General features: G+C 42.7%; 1 protein-coding gene across 1 annotated transcript in view; it reads left to right on the top strand.

The window, feature by feature from the left end:
- The window catches only part of Ostm1 (osteoclastogenesis associated transmembrane protein 1), a 29436-nt gene extending 23628 nt beyond the window's left edge, over positions 1–5808 (top strand). The window contains exons 5-6 of the mRNA XM_028769032.1: positions 1502–1667; positions 3846–5808. Of these exons, the coding sequence (XP_028624865.1) occupies positions 1502–1667; positions 3846–3901 (222 nt within the window). The 3' untranslated portion in view covers positions 3902–5808. The remainder of the gene's footprint in view (positions 1–1501; positions 1668–3845) is intronic.
- The last annotated feature ends 13376 nt before the right edge of the window (positions 5809–19184 follow it).

Genomic DNA, 19184 nt, shown 5'->3' with positions numbered 1-19184 from the left:
CATGGCATCTTCAACTGAAAGAACTACAGTAGTTAGAAGGTAATAAGATTTTATGGTATCTGTATCAGACCAAAATGTACATTAACCAGGCACCTCATAGGCAAGTTAATAATTTGGCGTATTTTGATTTTAAAGTGGAAAGTGCAGCCAGGACTACACAGTGAAACCCTGTCTCAAAAAACAAAAGGGAGTGGGGTAGGTAAGAAAGTAAACGTGGCTTTCCGGGGCATGGCCTTTCCTTGTGCTTAAATTTCAGCCCTCTGTCCGGTGGGTGCTGATTAGAGAGATTTTGCATCTAACTACCATGTTTTCAAAAGATCTTATCCACTTATTGCATTAATTTCTTTATCTATTGGAGAATATTTACTTATAGTCTATGTCCTCACTGAAATATGAGCCACATGAGGACACAGACCTAGTGTTTTCTAATTCATTATTTAATAGGTAGGACACAGCAGAGGGGGAGGGGGAGGAGAGAGAGAGGTTGAGTGTGTGTGTGTGTGTGTGTGTGTGTGTGTGTGTGTACACGCACACACATAGAAATGAAGCCTCATTATTAAGCACAGGCCAGCCTTGAACTTGAAGTGATCCTCCTGAATCATCTCCTTAGTACCGAGATTACAGGCGTGTTCCACCATGCCCAGGATGTTGTTTAGCACTGCTTTTGTAAGTATGTGTAACTAGTAAATGTTGGAGACTCCAGAAGCCTTTTCTCCATTGTATAGCTTGTCTTTCCATAGAGCACCAGTAGGTGGCAGCCGTGCCTCCTAGGCAATGTGATGCTTGAGATTTAATTATCTGAGAAAACAAATCATTGGCTCAAAAGTAGAGAACTCAAGGTCAAAATGGCTAAGCTTGCTGGTTAAGAATAGTTATGCCTGCATTATCAAATCAGCATAGCGGGAACTGTTCTGGACCGTCCAGATGTGCTCAGGATAGTAAAAGGCACTGAGCGTGGCTGCTTAGAGGGTTTCGGGTTTTAAAATCTCAGTTTAATGATTGCACTTGCTTAATAGCAGGCTCTCAGTAATAAATAACGTTTAATTAAGGAAACAGAGTCTTTATTTTTGTAACTGCACATTCTCTGGGAGATAAAATGATTGACATTCTGGTATATCTTGGTGATTATTATGTATTTAGAATATAACATTTTGTGTGGTTATAAGTTTATACGGTGGCAGCTGGTTGCTGGTGGCATATGCTCTCAGGAGGCAGAGGCAGGTGGATATCTGAGTTCGAGGGCAGCCTAATCTACAGAGTGAGTTCCAAAATAGCCAGGTTTGCAGAGGGAGTCTCCAACAAAACAAAACAAAACCAAAAATTATACAGTTTCTAATTGTAAACCAGCTTTTTTTCCCCTGGCAGAAGAAATTGTTCTCAAGTATCAGTAGATTTTTCAAAGCTGTTTTAAATGATGTTCGGATTGCAAAACTATACTAAGGAATTAAAGGGAACATAAGTGTTACATCCGATCATCATATAATAATACATGTTTTTCTAGATGAACATCACTCGAAAGCTTTGGAGTCGGACCTTCAACTGCTCGGTCACCTGCAGTGACACGGTGTCCGTGGTCGCCGTGTCCGTGTTCATCCTCTTCCTGCCTGTTGTCTTCTACCTTAGTAGCTTCCTTCACTCAGAGCAAAAGAAACGCAAACTCATTCTACGTAAGTTCCTTCCAGTCGTCATGCATCTGTGTAGCCGACCACCTATACTTAAAAGATTTCGGGGTCAGTGGGCTGGGGAGTACGGTGTCAAAGGTCTCACCTGTCTGCACAAGGCTGTGGATTCAGCCTTCAGCACCGTAACACAGGGGGACAGATGAAGACCTGTTTTAGAAAGGATGTGGCAATCGCCTTACCTGCTGAGCCATCTCTAGACTATGCGGTCTTTCTTTACCACCACTCGGTCGGTAAGCCGCTGCCGCCGCTGCTGCTGGATGACTGGGGATACGTAACTCTCCTTTGCTCTACCTGATTCACCTCCCTTGATTGGATCACAGAGTTCATCAGAACTAGAATGTTTTCCTTGTATACTGTCATATCGCCAGTACCCAGAAGGTGCCTGGCCACAGCAAATGCTCGCAGACATTTGTTGAACAAAATAATACTATAGTGTGTTTAGTGTTAGCATCAAAATGCCATCCCTGTGAAATTCTTTATGGGAGAAAATCCCAGATCAAATAATGTCAGGCAGTATTGCTTTCAGGAAGCAGAAGCAAATGGGTTCTTGAGTTAAAGCCAGCCTGGTCTACAGGATGAGTTCTAAGCCAGCCATGGCTTCACAGTTCAATCCTGACTCAAACACAAACAAATTAACACAACCAAAAACCACAGCAAATAAACAATACAAACAGAGAGAGAGAATGACAGAGAGGGCGAGAATGACACACAATGACCCCCAAACCCTCATGTGAGTTAAGAGGTCCTGCACCAGTGCTCATGGATGGTTCCTCTCCCTTCCCCACCTCTCCCCTTCCTCCCTGCTTGAACTGATGACACATGACTGCTCCCCAGTGTGGTTGTCTTTGAGAGTTAGCTATGCAGAGCTTAAAACAAGGCAAGGGTGTCTGAGCCCTGCAGCCTCGACTCCTCCTGAGGCCAGCAACTCTCAGATCTCATCGTGGGCCGACAGCAATGTGGGTGCCACTCCCACCGTGGCTGGCGCTGTGGGCTTTCAGTTCTAGAGCCTGAGAAACATTTGCACTCAACTGTTCAAAACACAACCTCACCAGTGGCCATGATTCCATGTAAACCCGATGGCTCAATGGCGGGACAACATAACCATAGCTGAGTATTACATACTTTGCTAATAGTGCTGTGTGTGATATACAACTCAATTTTAAAAAAATCATTTCTTTGTAAAACTAGAATTCTTTTTACTGAGTTATTTATTTATTTATTTATTTATTTATTTATTTATTTATTGCCTCAGGGTTTCTCTGTGTAGCTCTGGTTATCCTGGAACTTGCTCAATAGACCAGGCTGGCTCGAAACTCATAAAGATCCACCTGGCTCTACTGGGATTAAAGGTGTGTGCCACCACCAGCATCTCAAAATAATGCATTTCATTGTGACATACACACACACACACACACACACACACACAAAATGTGTGTGTTTGGTTATTCTGGCTTGGTGCTGAGTATTGAAGCTGGAACTTTCTAAGTGGTGGAAATACCTTTTACCATTGAACTAGCGCCCTAATCCCTCCGAAAAGTGAGTGAGCATGTATGTTTGAGGTAGGGTCTCACTGTGTAGCACAGGCTGGCCTGGAACTTGCTATGTAGGCCAGGCTGGCTTCAGATTCAGTCCTCCATCCCTAGTCTCCCTAAGTGCCAGGATTACAGGCACATGCCATGTGCCCTGCTTGAAAAAAAAATTTTTTTTTAATCTGAAAATAGAGGTAGTGTTCTTTCTTTTAGTGTGTGTACTTTCCCTTTCTTGGTTTATTAGCTATGGTGTCATCTTGTTCCAGCTCTTGACTCGTCAGGCTTCATAATTAAAAGTAACTGCAGCAGAGGCTTTGTAAACACTCTTGTCTTTACAGAGGCGTTTAGAGTTTGATTTCTAGCTTGGACTTTTATTGTTATTCTTTATCTACACATTAAGATTGCAGTCTCAAGGCAGTGTGGATGCCTGTTTTATTAGGTGCTGCTTTTAACAAAGTCATGGGTAGTAATATAATTTTATGCTGTTCATAAAAAAAAAGCCTTAAGTTTTACATCTAAAAAAATTGGATCAAGTCAGATTCAGTCAGTAAATAGACAACACAGTGGTTTGCGTGTGCGCACTGGATAAGCCCTCGAGAGCAAGAGTTGAAACCCAGCACTTGTGTCTCCACAGCCAAACGTCTCAAGTCAAGCACCAGTTTTGCCAACATTCAAGAAAACTCTACCTGAAGCCTGCAAAACAGGGACCGGACCTCATGCCGGGCCAGTGAGTGTTTGGACCGCAGCACCGTCGAGAGGAAGATGAGCCAAGATGCGACAAGTCACATTCTTCTGAAATGCTGGGGCTCTAGACCTATAATTTATTCTGAATAAGGGGTCTCAAATTCCCTTTGCCTCAGCACCCAAGTTTTGGAGATTTCTGTATTTTTAATTTTCAAATATAGCAATGTTACATATTTTAAGGTATATCTGTTACAGTTACAAGCGAGGGCCTTTTTTTTCAGGCATATGAACGACTACTCGACACTTCTGATTTATCCTCGTTAACAGAAGTACACAAAGCAGAGTAAGCTGAGGTCTGCCATTTACACATTAGTCACTTGGAGCTGACTCTGAAAAAGAAGTGGACTTGCCTAATGGTAGCAGGCTCAATGATTAACTTAAAGGAATTCCCACTGCAGTATTGTTGTATGTATATACATGCACATACATATATATGTATGTATAATGTATATTTAATATACATTAAAATAGTGTTCTCTAGTTCCCTGAAGTCACTTTTGAAACCACTAATTGATTATATTATAGACCTCCTTAAAGTCTTCAGGAAGTGATGTCACACTATACGTTTATCTTTGTTAAAGATTTATGGTAACTGGGTTTCTAACATGACTTTTATAAATACTGTTTTACATCTTATTTTGCCTTTATTTTTTAAGTAATTTTAAAAATCACTGGACTGCTTAATTATCTGTGACGACAAGATGGATTCATCTTATGCCAGGGATCTGCGTTGTGAATTTCGTTACGTTATTTGGCAACCTGTAACTCACTAGGAGTTTAAGTCAAAAGTAGCCCAACTGTATCATGCCGTGTTTAAATTTGTGATTTTTAACGAAAACTTTATCTTGGAATATTTGGAGATTTGGGGAGAAATGAATGAGAAACACGCAAGCTTAAATTTCAGAAAATAGACAAGGACCCGAGTGGGTGCTCATTGTAAGACAGCCGGGTAGTTTACACTGGAGATGAACTGGATGGCGGGCTCACACAGGAAGCCCCCCAGTTATGGGAAGGATGAAAGTCACATGACTGAAATTAAATTGCACATTTCACTATCAGGAAACTAGTTCTGCTTTGGAATATTTTTAGCAACCTTTAAAACAATCTTTCAGTGTCTTTCAGTTTTACTTCTCAATATACAGAAATTGATGGTTTTGTTGGTTAATTCGGTGGAAACAGGCTTTGCTTTAAATGTTGTGAATAGGAATGCTCCTTGGGCTCCGTGGTTAAGAAAATGTGAATCCCTTTACAGACTGTAACCACTCTAGAGGGAGACAGGAGTGTTTGGGTATTTTTGTATGTTTACCACATATGCAGAGCGTGAGAGCAGGCTCGTCCTGGAGTGTGTCACACGGGGTGTGTGACAATCAGATGATGCTGTGATCCACTAGATGTGCAGTGGTTTGTTGTGCTGTCACTGTTCCTGCGACTGTGACTAAGGGCACTGTCTTGATTTGAAGCACATGGTTGAGGGTCATTGAAAGCCATCATCATTAATACACATAAAGCCTGTTTACGTGTGCAAAGTTAGCAAATGACATATTTAAATGGTGAGTAGCGACTCCTCGGGCACCTCTCAGTACTGTGTGTACACTCCATTGCTTTTGGATAAGAAGCCGGCGAGCACTTTAATAAGCCAGCCCTCTCTGTTCCTGATCAGAGCCTGGCTCTGTAGAAGTTGCATCAGAAATAGATTTGAAAATGTGACGAAGAATTTCATCTTATGGTCATATGAAAAATGTACATAGTTCTGAATCCTGAGACACAGAGAGTTATGTGTGTGTACAAGAAAACCTGTTTTTTCCTTATGCTTTACAATAAAGAAAATAACAAGGAAACTTATAATGCTATAATTGAATTTTTATCTGAATTTATTATTATTATTGAGACAGGGTCTCTCACTATGTAGCCTTGAACTCAGAGAGCTCCACCTGCCTCTGCCTCCTGAGTGCTGAGACGAAAGGCCTGCTCTACTACACCTTACTGTAATTGAATTTTTAATTCATTCAAACAACGTGAGATCAAAAACTTAACATCACTCCACAGTTTTTCTAGTTTTGTTTAATTATTTATCTAGTGAACCCACCTTGTGACACACTTCCTCCAGTAAGGCCACACCTACTCTAACAAGGCCACACCGCCTACGAATGCTGTTCCTTGGGCCAAGCCTATACAAACCACCACGTTCCACTCCCTAGCCCCCATCGGATTGTTCAGACCTGTGAGTCTATGGGAGCCATACCGATCCGTAGCATAATGCAAAATACATTTAGTCCAACTTGAAAAGTCCCATTGAGTCTCTAGCAGTCTCAACAATGTTAAACGTCCAAAGTTCAAAGTCTCTTCTGAGATTCATGCAATCTCTTAACTGTAATCCCCTATAAAATCAAAATAAAAAAGCAGATGTTATACCTCCCACTTCACAGGATCTATACATTACCATTCCAAAATGTCATGGTGAGGAAATACTGGACCAAAGCAAGACAGAAAACCAGCTGGGAAAACTCCAAACTCAGCTTCTTCATGTCTGTTGTCAAAGCTGATTTCAGATCTCCCATGGTTCTGGCATCTTGAATGTATTGGGGTCTCCAAGGCAACTCCAATGTTACAGCTTCTTATTCCAGTGTCTGGGATCCACACATGATCTTCTGGGTTCCTCCAAAGGGCTTGGGTCACATCTCCAGCTCTGCCCTCTAGCACTCTAGGTTCTGGTTGACTCCACTCCACTGTTGCAGCTGTTCTTGGTGATCATCCCATGGTACTGGGGTCTCCACTGCAACTGGGCTTCACCAATATCACCTCATAGACTCTCTTCATGGTGCCAAGCCTCAGCTTCTTTGTGTGACCCCTTCAGTCCTGGGTCATCAACTACAACTGAGGCTGCACCTTCACCAGTGGCCTCCCTGGCCTCTCACTGTGCTAACCTCAGCTGCTCATGACCTCTTCATGCATCTGCTTCCTGGGATTAAAGGCATGTACTATCATGCCGAGGCCTACGCTTTTCAGGGCCACTAGGCCTCAAGATCTGGATCTAAAACCTATGTCTTCCAGCCTCAAAATATGGATCACAGGTGTCTCTTCCATTTCTATACTGTAGTTCATTCAAGATTAAAAGTCCAAATGAAAACAATAACCAGGTAATAATGCTTAAGTATAACTATACCTTGTTCAACTGCAAACACATAAACAAAAAGTTTAGCTGGGTGGGTTCTTGCCCTGATGTCACCACTGCTTAATTCCATTTAGTATTCTTGAACACGAGATTGAGCTCCATTGCACTTCCTGATACTCTTTGATTACTTGAACCATACATTTTGTACTTTTTCTTTCTGAGCTTGCTATGCTTGATCAAATGCTCTTCATAAGAGTAAACCAAACAAAGTCTATGCTGGGCATTTTGAGACTTCCTTAGTTTATGCGATTTGATCTTTTTCTCCTTAGCCTCAGGCAGACTATTCAGACAAGGGCAAAAAGCAACCACATTCTTCACCAAAACATAAGAACAATCTCCAGGCAACGTACTAAAATTCCTCTCCTCTGAAACCCCTTGAGCAAGGGCTGCACAGTTTAAACAACCTTCAGCATGAGTATCTTCTATAGTCCTATTCGGATGGTACATAAAGCCCCAGTTAAAGCATTCTACTGTTTCCCAAATCCAAAGTACAAAATTCTACATTCCTCCAAATAAATACATGGTCAGGCCTATCTGTCTCAGCTAGAGTTTCCATCGGTATGAAGAGACACCATGACCAAGGCAGCTTTTATAAAGGACAGCATTTAATTCGGCCTGGCTTATAGTTCAGAGGTTCAGTCCATTATCATCATGGCAAGAAGCATGGCAGCATCCAGGCAGGCATGGCACTGGAGGAGCTGAGTGTTCTACATCTTGTTCCAAAGGCAAACAGGAGAAGACTGGTTCATGGATACCTAGGAGGAGAGTCTCAAATCCCATCCCCACGGTGAGACACTTCCTTCAACAAGATCACACCTCTTAATAGTGCCAGTCCCTGGGCCAAGCATATTCAAGCCGCCACATATAATCTGTTTTGATCAAATCTATCCTCATTAACCTCCTGCATTCTCCCCAACTTTTCCCTTTCAACATCATGCTTTTCCCTTCCCTCCTCCCCCGAAACCCAGATGGTCCCTGTAGTGCTGCCAGGACGTGCATGTGTATAGGACTGTGTACTGGAGCATGGTTAGTCATGGCTGGCCCTTACATGGGCGCTGAGCACTTGAACTCAGGCCCTCTTAATTCAGAGCCAGGTCTCAGCCACTGAACCATCTTCCCAGGTCCCTTTTGACTTTCTTTTCCTTCCTTTTTTTTTTTTTTTTTTTGAGATAGGCCTTCTCTGTAGTCCTGACTGTCCTGGAACTCATTCTGTAGACCAGGCTGGCCTTGAACTCACAGAGATCCACCTGCCTTTGCCTCCCAAGTTCAGGGACTAAAGGTGTGCCCCACCACTGCCTGGTCTCTTTTGTACTTCTTTCTTTTTAAATTCCTTTTTTACAATGTATATATGTATGTATGTATGTATGTATTTAATGTATGTGAGTACAATGTCACTCTCTTCAGACACACTAGAAGAGGGCATCGGATCCTATTACAGATGGTTGTGAGCTACCATGTGGTTGCTGGGAATTCAATTCAGGACCTCTAGAAGAACAGTCAGTGCTCTTAACCATTGAGCCATCTCTCCAGCCCCCATCTTTGCGTTTTGTGCCATTTATTTGATCAGTGGGTTTGGAATCAGAGTAATGGTTATTTGAGAGAAGATGACAAAATACCATTGCTCAAGTGCATTGTATTGTGCTGTGAGATGTCTCTGTGAAAGGCTGTTTAGGGTCTCGAGTGAGTCCTTCAGCTGTTGTGAGAAGCACAATTGCACCTTGGGAAGAGGGACGTGCCTCCCAGCTCGAAGGAACCTTCCTCTTCAGCCCCGAGAATCCCAGGCTTCAGCGATCCCAGCCAGGTATCATGTGGTGTTGCACTCACAACTAGCCTCCTGTGTCAGCCTATCTGAGTCCCATCACCCGATGGGACTCATGCTAAATTGCTAAATGAGCATTGATTAGTTCCAACTGTTGAAAAATGCCAGGTTAAAGCAGCCGGTTAGAAAAACATGAGCGTGATGCCCGGAACTGGCCTAATTCCTCTTTCCCCTTTGGTAATCCCGTACATTATCTACTTACTTGCTGCGGCTGACATGCCATTCAGCCACAACCTCAGTGTTACAGACAGAGCACACTAGTGTGTTCTGTTGGAAGGTCCAGCAGTTAAATGACACGGTGTTGTCAATTCTTCCTCCTTTGTAATCAAGATGGCTTCACTTAGGATGGGAGCGCCCCAGCTGAGTCTCCTGAAGGAACACCTGAAACAGCAGACTCATGTCTCAGATGTGGCCTGGCTGCTCTAACCATCTCAAAATAGAGCCCAGTCCTCAAATAATGCTTCTCCGGGAGGGCCCTTCTCTCCTCTAATGATGGTGGGAAACTGGCTGGCCATGCTGCTGACGGGAGGAATTGGAAAGAGGACTTGGGCACGCATCTGGCAATAGCACTGTGATGAAGCAGGGCCTAGAAAGCAACACACACCACATACGGTCACACACACATGCATGCATACACTCACTCACACATATATACACGCATACAGAGACCCACACTCATATACACACATGTGCACCCTCTTACACATGCTCGAAAACACACTCACATACACATGCACACATGCACACAGGTGTGCACACAGGCACACACATGCACACACACATGCACACACACATGCACACATACAGACCCACACTCACATATGCACACACTCACACAGGTGCACACACATGCACATACCCACACATATGCTCACACACACTCATACACATGCACACGCTCACACACACGCTCACACTCACACACAGACCCACACTCACATACTCACACATGCACTCATGCATACAATCACACACACTTGTTCTTTGCCAAGGTCAAATTCTGCTTCCTCTGTGCAGCTTTCTGGACTGTTTCAGCCCCACGACACTCCTTTCTTTGAACTGTAATTATAATCAGACTTCTCCCTCCATTAACTTAAGATTGATCATGTAGCAATGTTTGTGATTCTTAATATTCTACATGAGCTTCTCTTGAGACTCCAAGCTCTCAGAAATCATCGGTCCTGTGTGCCTTGTCTGAGGAAATGCTTCTGTGTGATCCATTCCGACGCTTCCTGGGAGCCCCTGTAGGGGAAAACTGTCCCAGTCGAGGATAGCGTTCCTATCCCTGGATGCTGTCTCATGTAAGGAGCACGTTCCATCCCTGTGGCCCGTAGCATCCTGAAAGTGTTCATGGACCTGTTGATTTGTTCTTTCACTATAAATTTATTAAATACCTCCTCTGTGTGTGTGTTGGTGTGGGGAGTGGTCCTGGATAGTTGAAACTCAGAATTGGCAAGCTCCTTGCTGATGATTTTGGCAGAAATGGAGCAAGGTGGGGCTAGGGAATGGCTTAGAGGTTACAGGCATTGTTGGCTATTTGCAGAGGAGCTGGGATCACTTCCCAGCACCCGCACAGTGGCTTATAACTGCCTGTAACTCCAGTTCCATGGAATCCGATACCCCTTTCTGGCCTTTGTGGGCTCCTGAGTACACACGATGAACATACATACATACATACATACATACATACATACATACATACATGCAGTCAGACACTCATGCACATGACATGAAAGTAATAAAACTTTAGGTAAAGAGATGTCTTGGAAATCCTCTGGGTCTTGTTGCAGAGGACATGGGCATGTCTGCCTCCTGCAGGATGACTTGAGGCTTGCCAGGCTTCCCTCTGAGCCAGACCTCTTGAGACACTGAGTCACTCTGGACAGTTGTAAACTCAACAGTGATGATCCCATGTTCTTACTGCCTTTCCCTCTCTGCTAGACTCAGAGAATGTACTAGAATAATGTTCATATGGTGTCATGAAGAGAGACATGGCACACACATTTTCCCTGGCTACTTTATTTCTCGAGTGTAGGGACCCTGGCAGCGAGGATGGCTTGCCTAAGCGGCGGAACACTGGTGATAGAGCCACACAGGGACTCCCAAGCCAGGCCTCTGTCATCCATGGCGGTTTTGCTCACCCTTCCCTCTCCTCACTCAGCCTACTACACTCTCGTCATCTATTCTACCTCCCGTGGACTCACCTCACTGATTTCTCTTCCTCTTACAATTTCAGAAGCAAAACTCCCCACCAATGAAGGAAACAAGAGAACCAAATTAAAAAGTGCAACTTGTTTTTTTTCAACACTCACTCAAACATTTGGGTTTTGTGTTTGGGGTTGGGAGGTGATTATTATTTTTTGTTTTGTTTTGTTGTTTTTTGTTTTTCGTGGAGATAGGGTCTCACTATGTTGCCTTGGTGGGCCTTGAACTCAGAAAATAGAAGAGTCTGGTCATGAATCCCATATATATGTGTATGTGTACACACATATATGTATACACACACACATATATATATATATGTACACACACGCACATATTTCTTGATTCCAGGCTGCTTCAGCAATTATTCCATTGAACTGACTGAACTCGTAGCTTGCTGCTCATTAGCCTTTTCTAATAGGAACAGTGTTACTCGTCTTCCTGCATGTGTTCCTTCTTTTTCATTTCATCTTTTCTTCTTCTTTTCGTTCAGACTTGTTTTGGTTACAAGTGGCAGAAATCCAACTCAGACTAGCTTGAGCACAAAGGAGATTTAGTAGGAAGTCTAGAAATTTATCTGGTTTTTGTACTTTCTAGTCCAGTCACATGTAGCTCATGGAATTTATTGATCTTTATTTTAAAGGAGAGAAAAGAAATCCAGGGAATTCATGGGAGAATATTTGCCATGAAATGAAGGCTAACACAGTGACTATCTACTGCAGCGGTTCTCAACCTTCCTGATGCCACACCCCTTTATGTTCCTCATGCTGTGGGGACCCCTAACCATAAAACTATTTCCTTACCACTTCATAACTCTAATTTTGTTACTGTTAGAAATTATAATGTAAATATATGATATACAGGATATCTGATGATCCTGTGAAAGGGTCATTGGACCCCCCAAATGAGTGACAACCCACAAAGTTGAAAACTACTGAAAAAAATCAAAACTTTATAGCTTTTTCTTAGAAAGTACTCTCATTATGAAAAAATGTTATTGGAAGGAAAAGGTAAATTCTGACCATAAGACGGAATTCTGTGCTGGGAGGTGTAAGTAGTACTTCTGACCTAGAACTCATTATTTTTTTAATGAGAAAAAGTCTAAATTAAGGCTTTTTAAAGAAGATATTGCCATGTTTGGGGCTTCTAGCAAAACAACTCAAAGATATAGTAAGTGATACCTTTAGGAAATAAGAGAGTAACTAGTCATTCTTTTAAAAAGTGTGGTCAGGGTTGGAGAGATGGCTCAGAGGTTAAGACCATTCGCTGCTCTGTCAGAGGACCTTGTTTAGTTCCCAGCACCCACCGTCAACCGCAACTCCAGTTCCAGAGGATCTGGTGCCCTCTTCTGGCCTCAACAGACACTGCATGCATGTGGTGCACGTATACTCTATAGATAGCCTCATTGAGAAACCAGCTGACTCCGTTTTCTATCCAGGGGCCATTTCGATACACTCTAGTTCATTTAGATCTCTGTTGAAAAACCACCCTGTGGGTTTGCCCTATAAAAGAAGCTTAGAAAATGACTGATCTCTTGAATCCAACCTTAGGGAGAGACAGCCATCAGGCCGGCTGGGCCGTGCAAAGACTAAAGTTTGCTTTGATTTGGCAATAATTTGGTGGAATTAACAATTGGAGGCACCAGTGAGATAAAGACTCTAACCCAAATTCTGAAGCTGGATCCTTCCCTTCAGGCTTCTGGCATCATAGCACCATTTCCCAGGGGGTTCACACTTTGAAACATTCCAAGGCCCTGGGGTGTGCTATTGGTTTGGAGGACTGTACTTCCAGTTTGATGGACTGCTGGAGCAAACAGGCTGCATTACAAGAAAACTGACAGGCGCCTGTCTGAGGAGGGCTTTACCAGTAAGTCATTGTTTTATTTCTATGCCACTGATTCTGGTTCTGTTGGGATAGCATCTGAGGTCAGTGAGGTATCTCAGGAGATCTGGTTCTGGTTCTGCTGGGATAGCATCTGAGGTCAGTGAAGTATCTGAGGAGATCTGGTTCTGGGTCTGCTGGGATAGCATCTGTGGTCTGTGAGGTATCTGAGGAGATCTGGTTCTGGTTCTGCTGGGATAGCATCTGTGGTCTGTGAGGTATCTGAGGAGATCTGGTTCTGGTTCTGCTGGGATAGCATCTGAGGTCAGTGAAATATCTGAGGAGATCTGGTTCTGGTTCTGGTTCTGGCTCTGCTGGGATAGCATCTGTGGTCTGTGAGGTATCTGAGGAGATCTGGTTCTGGTTCTGCTGGGATAGCATCTGTGGTCTGTGAGGTATCTGAGGAGATCTGGTTCTGGTTCTGCTGGGATAGCATCTGAGGTCAGTGAAATATCTGAAGAGATCTGGTTCTGGTTCTGGTTCTGTCTCTGCTGGGATAGCATCTGTGGTCTGTGAGGTATCTGAGGAGACACATGAGCTCCTGTCCAGGGCACTAGTGAGACACTGCACTACTCACCTAGTTCTTGGGCCCATGTCTTGTTCTGTGTCTGAAATCCCCCATTTTACAGACCCTCAGTAGAAGCTACAGGGATGCCTCTGGACCTCATTGTACAGGGAGCAGAGATGGAAATCCGTCAGCTCTAGTTAAATGTATGAATGAAAGTGGCAACCACATATTTTGTCTTTGACTAGTCTCTTCTGACTGCATGAACTGTCTGTGTTCTATGTATTTTTTGTTCATTTTTTGCTGTCTTTATGAGTTCAAGGCCAGCCTGCTCTACAGAGCGAGTTTTATCAAAGCCACGGCTACACAGAGAGACCCTGTCTCAAACAAACAAACAAGGAAAAGAAATAAATGTTTTTTTTTAAAAAAAAAAAAACAGAGAGTCTCCAAGATATTTTAAACTGGAATGGATTCTTATATAATAATTTTTGTCATAAAAATAAGAGTCACAGTTGAGGACAAAAACTATAAAAAGAAGGTTTATTAAAAATTAGAATTTAAAAACAACATTTATTTGATAACTAAGATATTAAGCTATAATTACACGAATTTACATACAAACAGAAAGCATCACAGATAGGGAACATAGGCGAGTCTCTCTCTTATCTTTGTGATGTTGTTTGATACAATGCCTGAGCAACAAAGAAAGTGGAAAACAACCCTGAAAAGTTACAATGATTAAAAATATCATGAATTTTATTCCTCAGTCAGGGCAAACTCTTTTCTCTTTTGAAAAATGGCTAAGCTGTGGCACATAAGCAAACAAAAGGCAAAACCAAATAAACAACAACAACAACAAAAACAGCCTTTTATGCCCAGCACTCAGAAGGCAGAGGCTGTGAATCTCTGGTCTACAGAGTGAGTTCTAGGACAGCCATGGCTACACAGAGAAACCCTGTGTCGAAAAAACAAAAAAATAGATACTTTTTTTTTTTTAAAGGCCAAATAACAGGTTTCTGGGTGTCAGCTTGATCTCAGAATAATCTCATGGATTAAACCAAATGTTTGTCCTTGAATGGTCTCAAAATTCATTGAGTCTGCAAATGTCAGTGGTTTGATATATATAAAGATTTTTCAAGTAATTTTGCCATATCTAGTTTTCACTTTATAGAGGGCTATAGCCAGTTATATTGCTGAGACAATAGAATGTAGGACCCAGAGGAATAGGCCTGAGAAAGCCATTTAAAGGGATGAAGACAGAAAATGCTGCCAGAAGCAGAACCGAGTAGGGAAGAAAGTGAAGAGAAGCTGTCCTGGGGGTTGTGTGTCAACTTGACACCAGCTAGAGTCACCAAAGCAGAGGGGGCCGCAACTGAGGAACCGCCTCCATGAGATCCAGCTCCAAGGCATTTTCTCAATGAGTGATCAGTGAGGGAGGACCCGCCCATTGTGGGTGGAGCCATTCCTGGGCTTGTAGTTAATCCTGGGTTCTATAAGAAAGCGGGCTGAGCAAGCCATGGGGAGCAAGCCAGTCAGCAGCATCCCTCCATGGCCTCTGCATCAGCTCCTGCCTCCAGGTTCCTGCCTGTCTGAGTTCCTGTCCTGACTTCAGTGAAAGTGTAAGTGGAATAAACCCTTTCCTCCCCAACTTGCTTTTTGGTCATGGTGTTTTGTCTCAGCAATAGAAACCCTAACAAGGACAGGAACTGTAAAAGTAAATAAATGAATAATAATAAATAAATACATAAATAAGTATAGCTAAACTGTCTCAGACCTTCCAGCTCCTGAATAACGACATAGAGATTTATTGTTACCTATGTAAAGCTTAAGCTCTATAAGCAAGGCTACCTTCCAGCTAGCTCTTCTTAACCTAACCTAACCTAACCTAACCTAACCTAACCTAACCTAACCTAACCTAACCTAACCAACCCGTTTGTTCAGACCATGGTGGCCATGTGGCCCATTAACCTCTCACTCAGTCCCAGCACCCGTTTCTTCAACTTCCATGCTGGCAGAATCGTCCAGCACCTAATTCTTCCTACAGTTCCTATCTATCTCTGCCCGGAAGTCCTGCCTTTCCTCTCCTGCCTCAGCTATTGGCCTCAGCTCTTTAATTAAGCCAACCAGAGGGTGAAAGAGGTTTCTGTTAAATAACAATACCAAAGTCAAGCCGGTACTCAACTCTCTGCCAGTACAGAAATCAATATTTGAAGAATAAAAAGACAACCTTTACACAGTGCACAAAAAAAAATTATCCCAACGAAAAAGAAAGAAGAGAAAAAAAGAAATCAGCCTAGGTCACCATCAGGCTTAGGGCTATCAATCTTTGCTTAGGTTTTGATGCTGGCTGACAATCAATATACCTGAGACAGTAGACTGAGTAACCGGGCGAAGGGTCTATAGAATGTCTCTCCTTACCGAAGGTCTATTCAGGCTAACAGACTGACCGAATAGTGCATGTCTAGCCTTCTTGTCTTCTCTGACTTTGTTAAACTTTAGCTCTTTTGATAAACTGAGTCATACAGCACTCTGACACTCTGCGATGATGCATTATGAAAGGCCCAGGAAAACAGTTGCCTGTCTCCAAGTGAACTGTATTTATGATTTAAAGCTTTATTTAGATACTAAAAAGAGCTTCAATTCAAAAGTTGTGCTTTTTAAAGGTCAAACTTAACGGGGATAAAGATACAAATCCTAATCTTATAAAAGCTACTAACTTATAAACTGTTAAAGATGATCAAGGCATGTAAGTTAAAAGTCAGTCACCTTATAAATGATCAGATTCTTTAATATGCTCAAAGCTATCTTTGTAGTCATGCTAAATACAAATGTTTTCAAGGTCAAACTTAAAGCAAGTAACTACAAACAAAAGTTATTTAAAATCAGGTATACTTAATAGACAATAGTCCTCAGACTATTCAGATATCTGCTGAATATGGCATGTGAAATATTTGATGACACGACTTCCCATGAGAGATGGATATGCCAGCTCATAGAAGCCACCCAAGGTCTCCAAAGAAGACAATGGGACCGAGCTGACTGTAGTAGCTTATGATGACACTAACCACTGAGTGGAGAACAGTGGCATGGCTCCCCTCCCGGCCACCAGGGCCCTGCCCAAACTGTGGATAGTGTTGAGTTGACTTGTCCACTCTGCCTCATCATAGTAGGTCAGTTTTTCCAAGTTCCTCCACAGGAAAATATCTCAGACCTTCTGGGTCTGACAGCCAAAAGCTAATGCTACCCTCTGCAGCAACTAAAGATGTAATACTGTCCTGTATGACAGCTAAAGACCTATAACCTCTGCTCACCCTCCCCCAACAAAGTCACAGAGCCCGCCACTGGATGAGGTGATATTTGTCTAGGTAGCTGGTATCGGTCATTGATAGAGTCTCAGTCAGTTGATACAGAGGTCATGTGGCTTATTTTTCTTGCTGTGTTTTATACTTCTCAGATCCCTGATGCTGGTAGAGCTAACTGCAGTCTCACCAGTTTATCAGCAGCTGCATGACCACTACATTTCATACAGAAAATCCAGATCTTGATTGTTCTAGAGCTATTCTGTCTCCTGGTGAGAAAAATGAACTCACAAAGCCAGGTTTCAATGTAGCTTTTTACTATTCCTTTGTTCAGTAATCAACAATTTGTGTTTCATGATAACTGACTGGATAAAAAAATAGAACAAAAATAATACATGATGTCAAAAATTAAAAGTTTTAGCTTATTACTCAATGGAGTTCTGATATTTTAAAATACTTCTCATCGTGCTGAAAACATCTCTTGTCACACACACACACATACACACATACACACATATACCCATACACGCACACACACACACACACACACACACACACACATTGCCCTCTGCACAAATAAAAAAAAATGTTTCTTACCTCAAAATAATTTCTGGGTGCCTAAGCTTATACTATAACTCAAAGGTGTGAGTCTACCCATCAGTTTACTGATCTTTTTTGTAATCTTCAGGTTCTGAGAGTCCATGAACTTTAACTTCTATCCCTAGTCTGTATATGTCTCAGCAGATTTCCACTTGGCTGACAAGACACCATCCAGGAATCAGCTGCAGACTGCAAACTGCTCCAGAAGTGATCTGCACCATGCTAGTGCCAGGCAGTCCTGCAGAACCAGAGCGCCCTAGACTTGCTGAAAGTCCAGCTGATATGACTATTCCCAGTCTCTTTAGCTGGGTCAGCTCACCAGATGCTTCTGATCAATGCCCTCTGGGCCTTTGACTAACATTCCAGCTTTCCTAGGTCCTGATAATGTCATCCTAACTTCAGCAGAGAAGCAGTAACAGAAGAGAGTACATTGCTTCTTATCCTCAACAGAGGCTGCAGCGTTAGGTCCAAAGAAGCTCCCAGGCAAAGGGGACAGAATGGCAATGTACAATTATGTTGGCATATCAGGACATATACTGGCCTCCAGGCTCTCTCACTATCAAGACGGTACCTGTCAAAACTAAATACTTGGGCCAATAGGAGGGAAGCAATTGGTACCAGTCCCTGTTCAGCCAACTCCTCCAGCTAACTACCTTTGACTCTGCCTCTGCAGGTCCCCTAACCCTCCTCCCAGTGTTCCTCATGATAGGCCATGAATCTTCTCATGCATTACAAATTTTGTTTTCCATCAGAGAGAAAATGCTAAAATACTCTTCAATGGCGTTATCCACCCCTTCAGCAACTAGAAATGGAAGTTGCCTATCAAGGATTTGACAGGGACGCGTAAGACAAGAGGGGAATGAGAAACCAGCTGGATTCATTTTGTGGTCAAGAGCCATTTTGATACATTAGTTCAGTTAGGTTTCTGTTTACTATAAAACTTAAGTTTCTATTGCTAGGAATTGGGCTGCATCACACCCCTGTAACCACAGAAAGTACTGTTACGAATGTTCCGGGGGATTTCCTAGTCTTGCTTCTGTAATCATGCTTGTCTGCAAAACCCCCCACCCCACGGGTTTGCTCTATAAAAGAGGCTTGAGGAACTGGCTGAGGGATGATCTCCTGTCCACTTTAGGGAGAGACAGTGCTCGACCAACTTCGCTGTGCACAGAGTAAAGGTTGCTTTGATTTGGCCATAATTTATGGCCGGTGGTCTTTCTCCTCTGTTGGTGAACTTAACATATGCATACATAAAAGTAAGAATAAATCTTGAAAACTATGGTGGTGAAGTTACGTTATAGCTCTGTTTTGTGGTTAGGTCATTTACATATATATTTATTTTGTTTATGTGTCTGTGTGTGCCTGAGTGTATATAGGTGTACCACGTGTATACAGGTACAGTGAAGGCCATACACGGGAACCGGATCACCTAGAGCTGGACAGGCAGGTGTGAACCATCTGACGTGGGTGCTAGGAACAGAGCCCAGGTCCTCTGCAAGAGCAAATCGTGTTCTTAACCCCAGACCTCTCAAGCCCATGTAGTTAAGTCATATTTAAATACGACTTTTTTCTTTTAGGTTCTAGTTTGGTAATACTACTTTTCTAACTTCCTATTCTTTTAGAAAGCAGTTTAATATGTTTTTTTAATGGTCAGTAAAGTAGTGTGTGTGTGTGTGTGTGTGTGTGTGTGTGTGTGTGTGGTGTGTATAAAGTAACACATATATATGTTACTTTACTGACCATTAAAAAAA

Source organism: Grammomys surdaster, unplaced genomic scaffold (assembly GCF_004785775.1).
Source record: "Grammomys surdaster isolate TR1022 unplaced genomic scaffold, NIH_TR_1.0 190, whole genome shotgun sequence".
Taxonomy (NCBI): Eukaryota; Metazoa; Chordata; class Mammalia; order Rodentia; family Muridae; genus Grammomys; species Grammomys surdaster.
This window is presented reverse-complemented; position numbering and strand designations above follow the sequence as displayed.